Source organism: Mandrillus leucophaeus, unplaced genomic scaffold, assembly GCF_000951045.1.
Source record: "Mandrillus leucophaeus isolate KB7577 unplaced genomic scaffold, Mleu.le_1.0 Scaffold453, whole genome shotgun sequence".
Classification (NCBI taxonomy): domain Eukaryota; kingdom Metazoa; phylum Chordata; class Mammalia; order Primates; family Cercopithecidae; genus Mandrillus; species Mandrillus leucophaeus.
In genome coordinates, this window is record NW_012104843.1 from 106,079 (window position 1) to 125,989 (window position 19,911).

General features: G+C 44.7%; 1 protein-coding gene across 1 annotated transcript in view; it reads right to left on the minus strand.

Annotated features, from left to right (window-relative positions):
- The window catches only part of LAMA1 (laminin, alpha 1), a 173,431-nt gene that overhangs the window by 9,562 nt on the left and 143,958 nt on the right, over positions 1-19,911 (minus strand). Inside the window, 10 exon segments of the mRNA XM_011994364.1 lie at positions 3,391-3,503; positions 4,676-4,805; positions 6,236-6,421; positions 7,105-7,256; positions 9,334-9,507; positions 9,693-9,807; positions 12,193-12,334; positions 12,816-12,960; positions 13,665-13,815; positions 19,481-19,605. Coding sequence (XP_011849754.1) covers positions 3,391-3,503; positions 4,676-4,805; positions 6,236-6,421; positions 7,105-7,256; positions 9,334-9,507; positions 9,693-9,807; positions 12,193-12,334; positions 12,816-12,960; positions 13,665-13,815; positions 19,481-19,605 — 1,433 coding nt within the window.

A 19,911-nucleotide genomic window follows, 5' to 3' on the forward strand; every position in this document is an offset into this window, starting at 1 on the left:
GCACAGTGGGAAGTCACAGGAAGGCTCTGAAAGGGGGAGTGACCGAGAATCCCTTTCAGAGATCCTCTGTCTAAACTGCAGAACGGGTCAGGGGTCAGGGTGAAGCGGGCCCCGTCAGGCAGCTATTACGACAGCCAATAGGGAGGGGTGGGTGGCTTAGACCAGGGTGGCGGCAGGGACTCAGAACAGATTCAGGAAACATTCTGGAGGAAGAAGCAAGAGGATGTGCCAATGGACTGGATTTGGAGAGTGAGAACAGGTGAAATAAAAAATAGCCTCTAGGCTTGGGCCTTGGGCAACCAGGTGAATGGTGATCGTGCCCGCGGCAACGGCAAAGAGCAGGAGAGCAGGACTGAGGGAGCCTGCGAATTCCACTCGGGGCGATGAGGCCCAGGAGCCTGTTCCAGTCCACATAGAGGTGTCGAGTGGCTGAGGAACCTGTCCCAGTCCACACAGAGATGTCCAGTGACCCTGGAACCTGTCCCAGTCCACACGGAGATCTCAAGTGGCCGGTGGGCCCACAAACCCTGAGTTCTAAGTGGAGGCCAGAGCTACATGGGTAGGTGCTGCCGTATCTAGGTGGCATTTTAAGGTGATCGGAACACAGAAGGCCATCCTGGGAGAGCGTGTGGAAGGGCCCAGCACTCTCAGCTGGGAGACTGAGGAAGGCGGGCCGAGAGAGAGCAGGGAACCAGGAGAGTGTGCGGCTGTGACAGCCAAGGAAGTCCACGAGCTGCTGAGAGCCCAGGGCAGGGGGCCCTGTACCACGTAGCTACATGGGGGTCTTGAGTAATTCTCTCAAGAGCAGCTGGGGGTGTGCGGGAGGCTGACCGGATGGTTAAACGAGGAAACAGTCCCTGAGGAAAGGGCAGCTCTTTCGAGCGCCTTGTGGGAAACAGAGCCAGGTACTGCGCATGTGTGTGCAGGGGGATGTGGCGTCTCCTGGGGGTTCTGCTATAGAAGTCAAAGTGAGAGAGGGAGTGGAGCGCAGAGGTTACAGCAGTCCCTTCTTATTCGCGGTTTTGCCTTCCAAGGTTTCACTTTTTAAGGTTTCAGTTACCTGCAGTCAACTGAGGTCTGAAAATACTAAATGGGAAGTTCTGGAAATAAACAATGTGTAAGTTTTAAATGGGGTATCACTCTGAGTAGCGTGATAAGGTCTCATACCATCCCACTCGGTCCTGCCCAGGAAGTGAATCCCGTCTGTGTCCAGCGGTTCCACACCACATGAGCCATGTGCCCGTTGGTCACTTTACAGTCGTCTAGGTTCACAGATCGACTGTGGCAGTACAGCGGGGCTTGTGTTCAGGTCACCCTGATTTTACTCAATAATGCCCTCGAGGCACAAGAGGAGTGATGCTGGCATACTGTTATAATTCTTCTATTTTATTATTACTTACTGTTAATCTCTTCCTGTGCCCAATTTATAACTCAACTTTATCATAGATATGCATACATAGGAAAACGCAGTGTATATGACGTTTAGGTACTAGCTGAGGTTTCAGGCAACCACTGGGGGTCCTGGAACGTATCCCCCAAGGAGAAGGGGAAACTACTGTACAGGCACAGACTCTGAAGCCACAAGGCCTGGGTTTGAATCCCAGCTCTACCATTTACCAGCTGTGTGACTTTGAGCAGATGTCTCAGGCTCCCTATACCTCAATCTCCTTATATGTAAAATGGAGATAATAACAATACTTTCCTCACAGGAGAATTATGAGGAGTAAATTAGATCATCTGTGTAAAATCTCTGTGTCAACCTCCAGTACAATCGTTTGCTGCTCTTGCTGTCACTGCTGACGATGGGGTGATGGCGGCATCTGTGTGCTGGTGGGAGTGTGCACTGAGGAGTGAGGTGTGGCTGCTGTGCATGTCCTAGGAAGGAGAGGGCGAGTGGGATCCAGAGGACAAGCTGGGGCTGGCTGGGTGGGCTTTGCTAGGAACAAAGACCCTTCATCTGTGGTAGCAGAAGAAGAGATAGAGGGTCAGGAACAAAAGCAGGGGCTGGTGTTTTTGGTGGTGGACAGATGAAGGATCTCTTTCTTCTCAATGAGGCAAGTCATCAGCTGGGGTGTGAAGAGAGGCTGTGGTGCCCAGGGCTCTGAGCTGAGAGCAGCTATGAGCAAGTTGTCATGGAGAATAAAAGCCATAAGCATGTTAGAGCAATGCACTGGTTCTCTATGTTGTCTGGAGGCTCCATCTGAGATTGACGGCTATGATATGCAGCTCAAACCAGCTGGGAAGGAGACGTCCATCTCCTCAGCCTGGTCTCCAGTGTGGGTTCCGGCACAGAGAAGGTGGAATGCTGGCTTTTACCTGGGCTCGCAGGAGTGGGAGAGACAAAGGGGTAAGGGAGTTTGCAGAGGAACACCTGTAACACTGGCCTGGAACCTACCTGGAGGATGAATTGTGATGTGGGGCTAGAGAAGAGGGGAGATGGTGGTGGGAGGGCATTAGGGCTAGTGGCTTAGAGGTCTCCAGGGAACTGACAAACTGCAGGAGTGGGGAGGCACAGAGTGGAAACGAGAAGAAAGGGGTTGTCTAATAGGAGGCTTTTAAAGTCGAGACTGTGAGAGGGATGGATACCTGTGAAGAAGTCAAGGGTATGGCGATGGGAGAGGCTGGCTGAGGAGGGAGCAGGGAAAGACCTTCCACAGATCACAGTTTGAGCACGGAAAGGTCAGGGGTTAGGCAGCTGCTGAATTCACAGAGAGGGATGGCAGGAGCTGCAGAAGACAGACAGGAGCCCAGGTCTAAGGGGTATGACAGGGTGGCACTCACAGTCAATGACGACAAGACAGGCAGGGCATGGCAGAGTCTGCAGGCAAGCCTGGCAGGTGAGCTGGAGGACCGCAGGAGGAGAGAGGAGCAACACGGAGTCCGGGAGCCCCAAGCTCCAGGCCTTGAGCTCTTCCCTTGCAGAAGGGTCCCAGGGACAGGCAGGTATGAGGGCCAGAAAGCACAGAGAGGGGTGGGTGTGGCACCCAGGACTTTGGCCACCGCAGTGTAAGAGTTTGGGTAGACAAAGACGTCAGACCAGGGAATGCTTAAAGTGGAATGGGGTTGAAAGTCCAAACAGTAATAGATCCAGGAGGCTTGATTTAGACGCCCACACGCTTAACTTACGTGCACACAGAGAGGGGAAACCAGCTGCCCTCCAGAAGGGGAAAGGCAGAAACCACAGACTCCCCCGTGAACCACCATGAAAGCGTTGTGATTTGCACCAACGCTGAATTCCTCTCTCTTTGCCTTCTCTTTGCCATTTGGTTGCAAGTCAAGCACTTCATCATCAAATAGAAGCAGCTTCTTTTGGAAGAGACTCCGTGGCTGGAGAACACCCCGTCCATCCAGCAATGAGACGCCGCGTAAGGACATTAGAAAGATACCTACCTCTTTCTGACAGCCGACTGGTTAAAAGGCAACAGGAAATGGCTGTTTTGTGAGAGACCAAACTGGTGGGCGCCGGGAACGTACTCCAGAGCTGCATCCTCCACACACTGTTCCTGTAAGAGACACACAGGAACACTCAGCCGCCACCGCAGCCCGAACCCCACTGACCCACGCGTGTTCCGCCATGAAGAGCCATCTCCGAAGCAATCCCATCAGAACAGCACCAATGCTTGTTGGTGCTCACTCCATCTTCGGTTTAAATGATGCACTTGCCAGCCCTTCATCCTCCTGAAGAAGGCACTTAGAGCTTCCGTCTTTCACCTTAATCCCACTCAACTTCATACGGACACTGAAGTTCAAACGGACACTGAAGTCTCTCCTATGAATTTTCATCAGGCTTAAGGGGCAAAGACCTTGCTGTCTTCCTAGGCCCCTGCCATGACCTGAGGCTCTGGGAATGGCCCTGAGGATGCAGCCGCCAAGATCAGCTGCGGTCCAGCACCAGAAAACTGGAGGTCCCACAGGTGACGTGCTTTGCAGGGCCTCAGAGTGTGAACCTGTGAACCTAGGTCCACAATGACAGGGCAAGATGCAGACAAGAGGAGCCAGGTGGGAAGGGCCCCTGAACCCCCCTGCAACCATCCGCGGGCTGCCCTGACACTGCCCAAGTCACGGGGGTCCCCGCTGCTGTTTTCTGGCTCAGCCTAGGCAGATGCTGCCAAGAAAACTGGCCTGAACTCGAAGCCTGGCCCTGCTCAGAAGGTCCTGCTCTCAACTGCTTCTGCCATCTTCTAAATTACTAGAGCGCACACTTTACACCAGGGCAACAGAGAAAGCACAAGGGGAGAAAATGAAAAAGAACAATGGCTGCCATTCAAACTCTTTGGCCAGAACTGGCTTTTCCTAAATGAATTGAATCTTTTTTTTTTTTTTAAAGCAACAAATATGTGCACGATGGCTTTACATGAAGTACTTATTTTCATGCTTTCCCGGCTAAATGTAAATTGATCATGAGTCCTTATACAAGCTCTGCCAAAAGCATATCCTACATCAGCCTGATGCGCGGCCGGGGTGTTGGGGCCAACAATCTATGAACTGGGCTGTGTCATCTGAGTTGCTTGGGGCATGCTTTCCCACCCTGTCCCCGCTCTGATTTTTAGCACAGCTCCAGCTCCAGCTCCAGCTCTCGCAGCACCTTTACAGCAAGGCCCCATTTTAACTCCCTCTGTCCTGGGCCCTCCTTTGCTGACTGGACCTGACTGATAGTAAAGGAAGCCGCTCCTACTGGAAAAGCCCGGGGCTCTGGCAAGAGCTCGCTGTCCTCTGCATCGGGAGCCGGCTTAGGCCTTTCTGACAGCCAGCAGGTGTCCAAGTCGACTTGCTCATGGCCAACTGCGCTGTTGAAATCCAAAAGTCTAGGCAGAAACAAGAGAGTGTTTTCAAAATTAGGCTATCACAAACCAGTCCATGAACCCAAGTCATCTGGTAACTGTACAATGAAAATCAATTAAAAACCATGTATATATTTCTCTTAGAGTAACCAAAGTGCCAATCCTTCACTGTGACTCGGAGTCCAGACATGCTATCTTGGATATTTCTTGTCTGATGCTTCTGCTTGCAATGGCACCCAGCCTAGCATATCCCCATGTTAGACCCTGGCCATTCCTGAGCACCCCCCAGGTCGGCTTTGATGCTGTCGCCTCCTCCTGCAGCCTTGACTGGACTGCTGCAGGGACACGTTTTTGTCTCTAGTTCCCAAGTGCTGCACGGTGACCTCCAAGAAACACTGACTTCTCGTTTACATGCTTCCCCTCGCCAGGAGGTCATGGGTTACGCTTGTCACGTGCACCATCACTCTGCAGCTCCTGTGCTGTGTCCTGTGCCCACACAGGTCCCCCTGGCACTTTCCCAGGCACAGCTGGGAACTTCACAGAAACGTTTCTGCTCTACTGAGTTCACAACCCCATGACTTTCAGGAGCATGAAGATGCCTCATGAATGAATGAATGAATGAATGAACAGACAACTAGGGGAATAAACATAAACCTGTACAAAAATCTAAACCAGAGCTCTGACATTATGATTGTATTGAAACCCAATGCTAGGTTTTACTCTTGCAAATTTCAGGGAGTCCTAAGAGGTAATTTCACAGAGAAGAAGACACTGTGACCATGAAAGATCCAAGTCCTTGTTCAAGGTCACTAGGCAAGTCAGTGACCCAGCCAGGAGGGAGCTTCAATTTCCTGATGCCCAGGGCACTTCCAAGTTCTCCTGGGCAGATGCTGGTCCCAGAGCACAGCTTGTCTCCCATCAGCACCCTGTCCAGAGGCAGAGGGTGAGCAAGGAGGAATGAACCGCTCATGGGCACATGCCAGTTCTCTTCTTCATCATGAGCTCCACACAGGGAATGGAGGCTTCCAGTTCTTAATTACACAGTAATTGTCTTGGGAGAAGCCATTAACAACCTGCAGCTGCTAGTAGCCCCGTAGTCAACAGCTCCTTCAAAGCAATGCTCTCAAGACAGCAAGAGACTTACATCACAAAATCCCTACGTTCCTTCAAATGCATGTCAAAAACATATTTAAATCCCGGCTCTTTATGGACAGTCACAGAGAGCTAATGTTCAGCGATGGTTTTTAAAGTATGACGACCAGATCTGTCTAACATTCTAATTCACTAAAATCCATGTGGGGGGCCTTTCATGATAGAATAATGGGGTTCACTCATTATTCGGGAACTTGCAAAATTTTCAATCTCAAACAGTAAAATTAGATTTCAGATTAATGTTAGCACTCACCATGAAAGATCAGAAAGTGCAAGAACATGCAGAGAGCAGGTACACTTACTCCAAATTAAAGATCAGGTCTTTGATACAGCCATGGAACGATCTTCTCGTTGTGAGCAGCGATGTCCCCTCTCCCTCTGGAATTCCCCCGACATACAGATTGGACATATTTATCGTCCTGCTTTCTACTAATGGGCCCAACTTCATTTCCACAGGATTGTTCTCATCCAATTGGACAGTGATAATTCTAAAAGTCCAACAGAGAAAATAAATGAAAAGCTTTAAACATAATGAAATAATAATTCCATTTTAGTTCATAATTCCCACAAGTTCTCACTGAAAATAAACGTTCCCTAAAGGTGCATTTTAACAAGATGCTGTCTGTGACCAAAAAGGTGAATCTTGAAAATTAAAACTCACAATTGAACATTTTCCAGAAACGAATGGAATGTTATTAAATATCCATTGAATGAGATTGCTTTTTGGAGAGGTTTTCTTTTTCTTTTTTTTTTTTTTTAACCTCTTTACCTATGATGAAGATGCCCAGTGTGCTTTTAAAGCATTCAGTCTACAATTTTGGAGGGAAATATACAGGAATGTTGATATAATGCTATTTACTACTGATATAATACTATTTACTAATAGGGTAGTACTATTTGCCACGGAATCAATCCAGTGTAAAGACAATTTATGCTGGGCCCCAGTAAAGGGCAGAGTTAAAGTTGTTTAATTATAAAAATTCTACAAGTATCTTATTACAAAGCAGATGAAATTCGTTCCCAGGAAACAATCCTAGCAAGGTTCTAGAATTATTTGGATGCCGATGACCCCAGTCATCTAGCCGCCCAGGGCACCACCGCAAGGTTCCTTCCACATTCCCTCTAAGCTCACCACACCCTTATTACACACTGCCTTGCCGCGTACAAGTACCTCCGATTCCTGACCAAGGAGATGGAATGGGCTTGTCCGTCGCTGCATGTACCCGTGGGAGCGTGCAGGAGAGCTTTTCTCAGGCCTGTGCCATCCCCAGGATTGACATGTACCTCGATGTTGCCTCCAATCAGCATGATGGAAAAGAAGGGCTGCGGAGGTTGCATAGAGAATTTCCCGACAAAACACATCACTATGTGATTTAGAAAACTTTCGTCTTATGAAGATAATGTGAGAAGATTAACATCAAGTGAGTAGAGCAATTCCTTAAGAATCTCATCAGCTGTCACAATTTTGAATTTTGTATGTTACTTTCTAATCTCTGTTCATATAATTTATGTTCCGCATTATGCTATTATCACCGAAGATGTCAAAGATTTCCATTTCTGCATTGCCTCATACTTATTGTTTATTGCTACATTAGATACCATCAAGTAGGTATATTGTACTTTGTCTTTTTATCCATGAAATTTAGTTTCCAACTTTTTATTACCATACATATGAATATTTAATTGTTTTGCCTGTGAGGTTGTTTCTAACATTATGAAAAGTAGAATTAAACATTTGAAGGATGTGAAAATATTTAAAGCTTTTAATTTTTTTAGACATTGAAAAAAGGTAGTTTATACACCAGAAGGATTGGAATGTGAGCGTCTCACAACACTCTTGCTAGCAATAGCTAATATCATTCATTTTTGCTGACTTAGTAAGCACACTTTGATTTGAAAGTAATTTTACTAAGACTAATGGAGAAAAAGTTTGGCAGTTCCTCAAAAAGTTAAACATAGAATTACCATATAACCAGTGATTCCACTCCTAAACACATACACAGAAGAACTGAAGACAGGGACTCAAACAAATACTTATCCACCTATGTTCATAGCAGCATTTATTCATAATAGCTAAAAGGCAGAAATGCCCCAAAGTTTATCCATGAAGTAACTGATGAACAAACTGTGGTATGTACATACAGTGGAATGTTACTCAGCTGTAAAAAAGAATGAAGCACTGATCCATACTGCAATGGGGATGAACTTCAAAGAAATGCTAAGTGAAAGATGCAAGACATCCTATGATTCCATTTGTACGAAATATCCAGAATAGGTAAGTCCATCTATAGAGACAGAAAGCAAATTGGTGGTTGCCAGGGGTGGGGAGAGAGGAGAATGGGGAGTGACTAATTAATGGCACAGGCTTTTATTTTGAGCGATGAAAATGTTTGTAACCAGATAGAAAAGGTGGCCTCGTAACATTGCGCATGCACTAAATGCTGCTGAATTGTTCACTTTGAAATGGTTGATTTTAGGTTATATACATTTCAGCTCAATTTTTAAAAAAAGAGAGAGATCAGTGGAGCTCCTTAACCAGTCTTAGTCACTGTTAGCCCTTCCCCCAGTGTGTCATGACATGTTTGGGTTCTGCAAACTGGTGTTCCAGTCCTGACTCTGACTCATACCAGTGGTGTGACCTCCAGCAGGTTTACCAGGCTCTCTGAACAGATTTCTTCCTCAGCAAAATGTAGCAGCATTCCCCTTGCAGCAAGGTTGTGATGATTACACAGCAATGTCTGTAAAGTACCTTGCAGAGTACAAGGTGGCATTCTACAGATTTTAGCTGCATGAACTCAACTTGATTAAGACAGTGTGCTAACATTCTGTAAAGTCTCTTCAAATCATGTGATAGACACAAATTTGAGCAGAGGATGGGGGAAATATCACCTATGCTCTTGAAATGGAATATAAATAAGGAAAATGGTTGCATTTCTCTTCTGTCCCATGTTAGTTTATTGTGCTTATTACAGGCCACATTTCTCTTGCTGCTCCTTTCAATCCTATAATAGATAAAGAAAATCTTGCTTCATCCAGCAGTAGACTGAAGACCTCAACAGGATTTAAGGACTGCTGTTTTAGCCTTTGAATGAAGAGAAATGACCACAACATGGGGAAGAAAACTCAGTATATGCTTTCTGAATGAGTTTTTAAAAAATTAGAGGTAGACAGCAAATAACTTTTTCCTCAGTCACTAGACAAGGAAGATGGATTATGCAATATAAGAATCATTGATTCATAAGGGGACGACATTCAGCAATAATAACTTTTACTTTTTGAAAATGCACATCCATAAACAACCAGGAACACAGCGACAATAAATGTTTATGAGTACGTCATTTTCCATTCATTGTTTCCCGAAGTCGTTTCCTGAGACTGGGGCTCAGGAGCACCTACTCACCACGTGTGACTCCTCACGATCGCGCTGCTTCTCCGCATCCCCGCCGAGGGCAGCCAGGATGATGCCACTGCTGTTCTTGGTGGCAAATGTTACCAGCCATTCTGATTCTGGTGACAAAGACTTGGGTGGCAATTCAATGTAGCCGCCTTTCAAGAAGCTAACACTCCGGATGGGCTGGTCACAGAGGAGATGAAACAGCACGGTGAGTTCCCAGCTGCGGCCAAACCTCCCGTGGGGAGGACACTACTGGTCTCCCCATCATCTCTTTCCTATCCCCACTGGTTTGTTGCGTTAGGATGTTGATAAATCAATGAACACTTAAGGAAACTCATGTGAATATTAATAACAATGTTCCCTACCTCCAGTGAGCAGCCTTTTCTCACTCCATAGGAATTTCTGAGTAAGTCGAAGGTTGATCTGGATATTTCCAGGTTCTTGATGCAGCCCACAAAGCTTTTGGCGGTGACACCTCTCCTGTAGGGAAGGGCATGAGAACAACCACAAAATTTGGATTTTCAAATTCCATTTTTGAACAAAGGAATACAAAGCCACTGGGCAAGGCACAGTGACTCATGCCTGTAATCCCAGCACTTTGGGAGGCTGAGGTGGGAGGATCACCTGAGCCCATGAGTTTGAGACAAGTCTGGGCAGCATAGTGAGACCCTGTCTCTACAAAAAATAAAAAATTAGCCAGTCATGGTAGCATGCACTTGTAGTCCCAGAGACTGAGGCAGGAAGATTGCTTGAGCCCAGGAATTTGAGGCTGCAATGAGCCAGGATTGTTCCACTGCACTCCAGCCTGGGTGACAGAGCAAGATCCTGCCCCCCAAAAAAAGAAAAAGAAAAAAAAAAAACCCCTATACTTCTGGAAAACCTGTTTCCATGTGTTACTCTGCAGAAATATCTTGGCCTCCCTCTAAGAACAATATTGATAGTGAGAACTTTAGGTCAAACAAGTACTCTCCTACTCTCCTTAGGACTAGAGAAAGGGATCAAACTTAGTGAGTTTGGCTACTTGGATGGCTACCCACAGAAAACACAGGCCAATTATAAGAAAGACAGTGCACAGCGCCTTGCAGCACACCGATTCAAATCCAGTCTCCATGTAGAGCAGAAAGTTTGCTTTCCATGGGGACCAGTGCAGGTAATGCATTTCCCAGGATCTGACTGCTAAAAAAGAAAGTCATTGGCTGTTGTTTACATTGCATATCCATGAACTTTATCCTAAAGGAAGTAACTGCATGTGGTAAAGTCTGGGACTATCTGAAACTCTATTTCTCAATGTTCAAGTCAATATCACATTTTTCTTACCAGAAGTCTCCACACTCCTGGCTAAGGTCAGGCTATAATGTAGTCCAGCTCTCATTTCCAAATCATGGAGACCACCGAACATCTCCCAGCTGCACTCTTCTGTACCAGCTCTTCACAAGAGAGCTTTGCAATAACATGGTTTCCTGTTACAGTCACACCTCATTTTTTTTTCTCATGTTGAAACAATGAGCTATGGACCGCTAAGCAACTACATGATTTTGGACAAATTTCAGCCTTTCTGGATCTCGAGTTCTTTCCATGTAAATGAGGAGACTGGCTTTGATGACACCCAAGTCCGTTCTACTGAGAACATCTGTGATATGGGCTTCTGTCCTTTCCTGCATTGTCTACACTGGGCCATCTGGGCAAAGTCCAGATGTACTAGGACATAGCTGAGGCTACAGGAACACCCCAGTCCTGGTCCCAGCATGACAGGGCATGAATCTGGGATTGGATCTGGAGACAGCTTCCAGTCCTGACTCTGTCTTGGCAGGGAGGTAAGACTTAGCAAGTGACAAACTCCACTGAGGTTTAAATGGACTCAGTTCTAAGATCAGGAGGTGGCTGTGGTTGCAAACTGTGTTCTTTGGGACTTTCCAAGATTCCTGGCAAAGAGAAGGGGCACAGTGGAGAAGTGGCTCTCTCTACAAAAGGCTGCTCATCATAGCAACTGAATGGCTGCAGTTCTGTGCCATATAAGAGGATTCTATAAAAGAACCTGACGTAAAGACGTTGTAGCACTGCTACAAATGGACATTTGCTAACCACTACGCTGAATGGCCCAGTTTGGACATTTAATGACCCCACTCCCGGCAAGTCGTCTTACCTTAACTACTGGACTTTCATAAGTGTCTTTTTTTAATGATGTGAAAGAACTTTAGGGTTTAATTACAAACCAAAATTACAAAACTGAGGACAATGAACCAGCCACACAAAGTTTCTGTAAATCATTCAAGTCATAAAGCAAGTATGACAGCAAGTGGGGTCTCCAAAGATTGCATGGTAACAGGATTTAGATGTTCTAAAGGCAATACATATAAAATCACTAATCCTTCTGCAGAAGGTCTGCTTTACTTCTCAAATCACACGGCATAGAGTACTTTGAATAAATAAAAGCAGATTACAGGTTGAACCGTGTCCTCCCAAAAGATATGGCAGTCTTAATCCTCCTTATGTGTGATTGTGACCTTCATGTGGAAAAAGGGTCTTTGCAGAGGTAATCAAGTTAGGATGAGGTCATAAGGGGAAGTCCTTATCCAACGTGACTGTTGTCCTTATAAAAAGGGGGAATGTGGACACAGGGCACAGGCCAAGGAATCCCTGAAGCGACCAGAAGCTAGGAGCACGGGACAGATTCCCTCTCACGGCCCTCAAAAGGAAGCAAGCCCTGCCAACACCTTGCTTTTGGACTTACAGTCTCTAGAACTGGGAAATAATAAATGTCTGTTGTTTAAGCCACCTGGTTTGTGATACAATCCATTCGCAGCCCTAGCAAGCTAATACGGTTGGAAATCAGGGACACGAAAATTCTGCAGTTTAGTATCATACCTTACAACTCTTGACCTTGGTAATCCACCCACATAAATCGGATCCTTGTCTAGACGGTTGAGGTCAGAAGACGCTCCCGGAGTCTCGCCCTGCTTGGTTTCTTTATTACTGGTGTTATAGGCATCGTTAACTGCTAGGACTCCTAAAAGGAGAGCACAGACAAGAGATAAGAAAAGGGAAATCCCTTTCCATGTTAAGGTAAAATGCAAACTTCTGGCAACAAAGTTCATTTACAAAGGCATATTCTTCTAGATTCTATGAATTTGATCAGCTAACGTTCTTGGTTATTGAAGGACAAATGAAAATCCTCTCTATCAAAGTCAATACCCATTGCTAAATGAGAGCAGTATGTGTGTAGAAGAAAATAGAATGGATTTGATTCTTGATTCCAATTTAGCATTTAACGTTAAATAACACACCTGGAAATCACAGGCAAATACAAGTATAACACTCCTCCAGCAAAATGTGAATCCTGTTGCTTAGTATTCCAAAGACAACACTGGCTTTCAAGTAGACTATCATCCAATACCCAGGAGACTACTGTGGAATAGAGATTGCTGATTTTGACAAGATTTCTATTCTTATGAGGGTGACCGACATCTGCTGAGTCCATCTGTCTCTACCTTGCTTCCGGTTTCGCTGGAAGGCAATTTTGTACCAGGTTCCATTGTTATAACGTCTGGCTGTCAAAAGGGTAAGGGGTCCTGAACCCAGGTCTGTCGTAACCTTCACTCTGCCATGGAACAGCTCGATGGATAAAAAGTCTCTCTGTAAAGAAGAGAACACAGTTCCCCAGGTTATAGCTTTATCCCAAGTTTCCCTTTCCCTTCAAGTCAGGGATGGCCGAAACCTTCTAAAAGAAAACTGGATCTGGCCCCACAGCCAGAGGTCTATCGGCGATGAAACCAAAAATGCCCATGAAGGCTTTCTAGAACACTACACTAATATAAATGAAACACCATCCGTTGTTACCAAAATCTACAATTCAGTAAGAGAAATGGAATCTCCTTGTATCTTTTTCATTCAGACTGACAAGGGGCCAGTTCTAAAAAACAAAACCAAAAGATTGAAAGACAGAAATCACCAGCACATGAGATGCAAACAAGAACATGAAATTCTCATGGATGGAATTCAAACAATGTCACTGTGGTCACAGTGAACCCAGAACAAGACATATTATTTGAGCTCAAAATTTAATAACAAATGTTGAATTGACATCTATAAAGACTAGAAGCTAGTTTCTACTCGCTGTTCTTCTATATTTTTCTAAAGGTTCTACAATGATAATAAATAATTTTAAATGAGGAAATTGTTTAGCACACAAATACATTAATACTAGCATATGTGCATAAAAATTGTATGGCATACATATGTACATATTTAATTAGTAAATCCTCATTAAACATAAACAACCACATAGCAATCTAAATGTGTATATATAGTAGGGCCTAGGGCCCCATAAAGACTCTTACTATGCCGTATGAACCCAGGTAGAGAAGAAGTCCATTAGGTGAAAAGGTATTAAAAAGCATGATTATCTGGGTCACGGTAGCCGGAAGTGACTTCTCCACGACAGAGTACCCACTCCCGTCAAAATGGAAGGAAGGGTCTTCATTCTGGGAGCTGCAAAGCAGAAGAGATGAAATAGAATCCATTCTCAGGAGGGCAGAAAGAACCAAGAACACACTTACTGAGTTCTCCTTCACAAAGATCACGGTAGAGCTATTAGTTCCATACTTTCATAACAAGTGTAGATGATAATATTTAAAAATATGCTTTTGCCATATGAAGATGCAAGACAAATGCCCAACTGCTTTATAAGGAAAATAAAGTTAATGTAGGCAGTATTCATTATGGTAAAAGACATTTCTTTATAGGAGGATAACTGCTATAAATATTTCAGTTTACCAACTGGATTTGTTTGTTCTAATCTCCTTTAATGTAACTGTCCTCTCTTAACTCTGGTGTCTTCAGAATAATTTTTATATTGACATTTTCACTCTGCCGATGAGGTTTTAACTAATACCTCAGGGAAACTAGAGTTACGATGGAAAGCAAGTTTGTGCCCATATACCAGAAGCATCACTTCACAAAACAATCACTGACATCCTCAAAAATCTGCAGGATGAGCTTAAAGACCCATATCATACTCAGAGATATGGGATTACAACAGGGATACAACAGGGTTACAACAGGGATATAATACGGCCCAGGGCATTTTCAGGTGAGTGTGTTTCCTGGTCTTCTCCCCCAAGACAGCAAAAGGCTGACTTGACTCGCTGTTCAATTACAAAGCCATTCATCTGGAACAGATCAGAATCATGTATGTTCCAAAAATAATTTCCTGGAATATCATAAGGCTTGAGAGTAAAATTTGGATGAGGATGGTTTTTGGGTAAGAATTTGAACTTCTCCCAGTTAGAGGTGTAACAACCAAACTCAGTGCCACATTTCCAAGCAAGGCAGTCTAACCAAACAGTAAAATCATTTCCATGGATGATAAAACAACACAAAATAAAACAAAAAATAGCGCTTTGTGAAACCTGAGGTTTCAAATGTATAACTACCTACTCTTGCTTTTTCAAAAATTTCCATCATGTGGTCTCTTTGAGGAATTACAACTTAAAAGAAATGCACTCTGCATAAATTCTTCAACTATGGTTTAATTCTTTAATTCTTAAGCCTTTGGCTTCCTAGCCATATGTTCCATTGTTCTACCTCTTGGCCAGCCACAGTTCATGTGCCTGAGGACAGAGACTCTAGAGCTAGACTACCAGGGTTCAAATCCCAGGTCCCCAACATGCTAGCTGTGTGAACTTGGAAAACTCACCTAACCTCTCCGTGTGCCCTTTCCTTCATCTATAAAACAGGGATAACCATAAAACCTCTCTGAGAGGGCTGCCCCAGGCAGTTCTTAGAACAGTGGCTGGCACACAGCAGATGTGCTCTCTCATTATTCTGCTGTGTTTGGAGGTCCTCGATGGGCTGGTCCCCATTTCCACCTATGAAAAGCTGAGCCTCAAAGATTAAAGTACCTTGTTCAAGGACACACCCCAAGAAATCACAAAGCCAGGTTTAAAACAAAACTCCAGAAATCTGTCTTGGTCCTCAGTGCATGGCCCTTCCCTCTCCAGAGCCCGTGAGCCCTCCTCTCTCAAGAACATGGGGGCTTTGTCCCTCCCCAGAGCCCATGAGCCCTCCTCTCTCACGAACATGGGGGCTTTGTCCCTCCCCAGAGCCCGTGAGCCCTCCTCTCTCAAGAAGGTGGGGGCTCTGCTCCTGGGTTCTCTCCCTTAACAGGGCCTGCTGGAGTGAAGTGGCCACGAAGAGGGGGGCCTCAAATGAAATGATGACTGAACACGACCGAAGGCTTGTCCCCATGTCAGTCACTTCCCTGAACTTCTCCCAGAGCCCCTGCACGACTGTTCCCCATACATGCCTCAACGGTCGGCCCAGGTGCCTGTTCCCCAAGTGGGTCCCCGCCTTGGTCAGGGCCCAGGACAAATGAAAGCTCGGTTCATCACAGCACTTCATGGACAGCTCTGTTCCAGCCTTGGAAATGCCCCCATTACCCGCAGGTTCCAGTGGGAGCCTGCCATCAGGAGGGCGTCCGCCCTCCCCAGTGCTCAGCCCTGTGAGTCTGGAAGAAACACCAGACCTCCCCGATCCTCCGAGGGCTCCCTCGTGAGGTTTGGATAATCCTGAGCTGACCTACTAGCGTGCCCTGCTGCCACCCCGCGAGGGCGTGAGAGAACCCTGGCTCGGGCTTGGGACGCTGCTTCTCCAGCTCTGGCCCCTAGCCACAGCCCATGCATCTTCTGCTTTCTATACAGGCATTTTCCCCTAGGCCATGAGATGTCTGAGGACACAAACGTGTGATGTATGTGGACACGGCTGGTACCTAGCAGAGGGCCCAGAGCACAGGTAACTGACTCGTGACAAAGGCCAGCCGCGTACCCAGCACTCAGTCACAATGTCCACTTGTAAATAACGCAAGGATTATGCCTGTTAATTACATAAAGGGCCTTTCCATATTGATTTTGATGAGGACTGTTAGAATCAGTGGTTAATTTTGTAGTATCCTTTGAGAACATAAAAGATTGCTCATAATTACAGAGTGACACCATGTACAAGTATAATAATATATTCAAAGAGGAATAAAAAGGTTTCAATTCATTTACTTGGTAATATAAATCACATTTAAGAGTAAACGGTCAAAAATTTTTTAAAAATTTAGAGGACACTGATGGGCTACACTAGTGATTTAATAATGGCAAATTATACACAAACCGAAAGGGACAAGGAATGATCATCTAAGTGTGTTAAAATGGATTGTTACTAGAATTAGGGTATTAGCTCTTTGAACTAAAGCTTTCGTCTAACAGGAGAAGGGGCACAGTGGTGGATGTTACCTAAACTGAAGACAGTTCAATTTACGAACAGACAAAGCACCAATCTGTGCCTGTACCAGCACTTCACAAAATATGTTTTATGAAGCCGAAGAAACTCCAGATGCCCTTTTTTTTTTGAGACAGGATCTCACTCTGTCACCCAGGCAGAAGTGCAGGGGCTCAAGTGCTCCTCCCACCTCAGCCTCCAGAGAAGCGGGGACTACAGGCGCACACCACCACGCCTGGCTAATCTTTTTCAATCCACCTACCTTGGCCTCCCAAAGTGCTGGGATTACAAGCATGAGCCTCACCCAGAGGTACCTTTTCAAAAAGGGTTCAAGCTCAAGTGAGTTTGGGAAACGCTGCAACTCTGGCCTCTCCCCAGGACAAGGCTACCATACATGTTAGCATATTAATGCTAATTAAAGGCTCCGATAGCCTCGCAACCAAGGAACATGCTTATTTTTTTAACTCAGTGTTTCCCAAACATTTATGATCAGTACACAATACCTATTAATACCCTACGCCAAACTAGTATTCTTTACAAACACCTATTTTTGGAAATGTTGGCCAATATAATACAAGAATAGCCAGCGGATTTGTTCAGTCCCCAGAAAAACATATTTAATCAGACCCTAGTTTGGTTGAGCTGATCAGTCAATGTGGTTCTACTACTCAGCTGGGTGGCCAGCCCTCCGTCAAACAGCCAGTCTCAAGTTGGCAGGAGGGGAGCATCTTTGACCCAGTCAAAGGTCCAGGTGGGTGGAAATCCGGTGGCAGGCCAGGTATTTCAAGGGGAACAAAACATGCGACCACCTAAAAAGCTGACTTCCTCAACCCAACAAGAAAAGAAGAGCCGGAAATCATTCAATTCATTCGGTGCTGTAGTTTGACCGTCAATGGTTTCAAAACACCTCTGGAAATGACTGATGAAAACAGAGGATACTGTCACAGGTAAAGCAGGGGGACTTTTTCATACTAGAAATGTTTAATTTCTGTTAACCATTTCTCTTTCTATCAGTGAGGTTAATGATCTGGGGTCAGTGGAGGGGACAGAGTCTAGGGGTGGGGGTGTTTCTCATGTTAGAATGTCTAAATTGCTGGAAGAGTTCCTTGCTGGAAACACAGGATAAGGAAAAAGTGATGGATCAGAGAGCCTGAATTCAGGTGCTCATTCCACTGAAGTTCTAGAGCAGGGCATGTCATTACCTAATGAGGCAACAGCATTTTTTATCATAGTTGCCAATTACAAAGCCATGCTTTTTCACATGTTTACTGTCAGAAAAAAATAAAATCCTGTGACATTTACCTACAAAGCAAAGCCACATCACTGTAGGAGACCAGTGGTGAAGACTGGTGAAGTGTTTCCAGTTTATAAAGCACTTTCACACACATCATGTTGTGTGTTCATCCCTATGATTTACAGAGGTGGGTAAGACAAGTACGATGATCATTTTTCTTTTCTGGAGAAAGAAACCAAACCTCAGTGAGGTGAAGAGACTTATTATCCAAAGTCAGGGAAAAAAAATTTGGTGGGAGACCTGGGCCAGAAGCCTGAGAAACCCAAGACTCCAAACCCTATATTCTTTTTCAATCCTAAGGCTACAATCACCAAGCCTCCAAGTCTCTGGTCCCAACTTTTTTCTTTTTTCTTTTTTTTTTTTTTTGAGACGGAGTCTTGCTGCTCTGTCACCCATGCTGGAGTGCAGTGGCACAATCTTGGCTCACTGCAACCTCTGCCTCCTGGGTTCAAGCAATTCTCCTGCCTCAGCCTTCCAAGTAGCTGGAACTACATGCATGTGCCACCATGCCCAGCTAATTTTTGTATTTTTAGTAGAGACAGAGTTTCACCATATTGATCAGGCTGGTATCGAACTCCTGACCTCAGGTGATCCACCCGCCTCGGCCTCCTAAAGTGCTGGGATTACAGTCATGAGCCACCATGCCCGCCTGGTCCTAACTTTTTAAGGGGAAAAAGAGAAGGCTTAAACTATAGACCTGACAATGACAAAATGAAAAATTCACCCATGAGTTTCTAAATGTGCTGTAAGTTGCTTTAACTGATCTTGCCACTGCTCACTGTTAATTGCAGATATCCATCTGGACAGAGCAGCCCATTAGACAAGAGAAATTATATCAGATGTTACATTTCTCTAATGGAAAAAGGCAATTTATTGTCTTAATTACTAAAGTGATGGAAAACAGGTTTTATATACTTAAGGGGTTGCAGTTATTTTGTTATAAAATAATGGGTGGGGGGTGAAGATGTTGCACTTGGTAAGGTTAAGGCCTTGAATGCCTTTATATCAATATATGCGGAAAGATACTAGTTTTTCTCTATTTCCTAATGCAGTTTATTTCTGGAATTATAGAACTTGGTCCGGAATTGGGAAGTACTTATCTGTAAAAACTGACCACACAAGAAAAAATTCTTATCCTTGGAGATGTTTTCAAAATAAAAATGTACAGTGATCTCTAAAGATCTGGTTGTGGCTCTCTGAGACAGAAGGTTGTTCAAGAAATTGTCTGAAACTTTTAGGGTTTATGATTCATGATCAAAGCATACAAGACATAGGAAAAAGAGCACTTCTTTTTAAAGGATTAAAAATGATACCTGTGCTTCTCAGTAACTAATCTACATTATACCGTTTGACAATATAATATAATAATATAATGTAGACTGGTATAATCTACATTATACCAATGTCACAGGATGATTTTTTTTTGACAACAAACGTGTGGAAAAAAGCATGGCTTTGTAATTGGCAGCTAAACACCTACCAGCGATAACACAAATTCTGTCCTCCCTCGACGTGCATGTATTAATAAATTATTTCAGCACTTCTCAGATGTTAACAGAATGGCATACTATGTGCTAAACCATGAGGACATCTTACCTTCCGAAGCACCCGTGGCACTTGCCTTCCCTTTCGATATAGTTCCATAGGCCGATGGATTTTCCATTCAGGAAGGCCTCTCCCAAGCAGCCTTTAAAATGAGTAACCTTCACAGCAGGCGATTTCTAATGCAAACAAGCAAACAAACATAACCAATATATAGCTGACGAAGCAAAATACATTCTCCAAGTACACAAAACTTCTCCCTGGGAGCTTCAATCTAACAGATCCAAATTTTGAGAGAACAACATTAGAAAAAAGGCCAGTTTGTAATCACTGGATTTCCTTCCAGTTATGAAGTGAAATCCTAGAATGAGTGACACTGGGCAGGATCTTAAAGATCATCTCAGTGACTAGGGTTGATGGAGAAAACCGTGTTGCATGGGTGAGAAAACAGACAGCCAGAGAATGTGATTGGTAGTGAGGGCCCA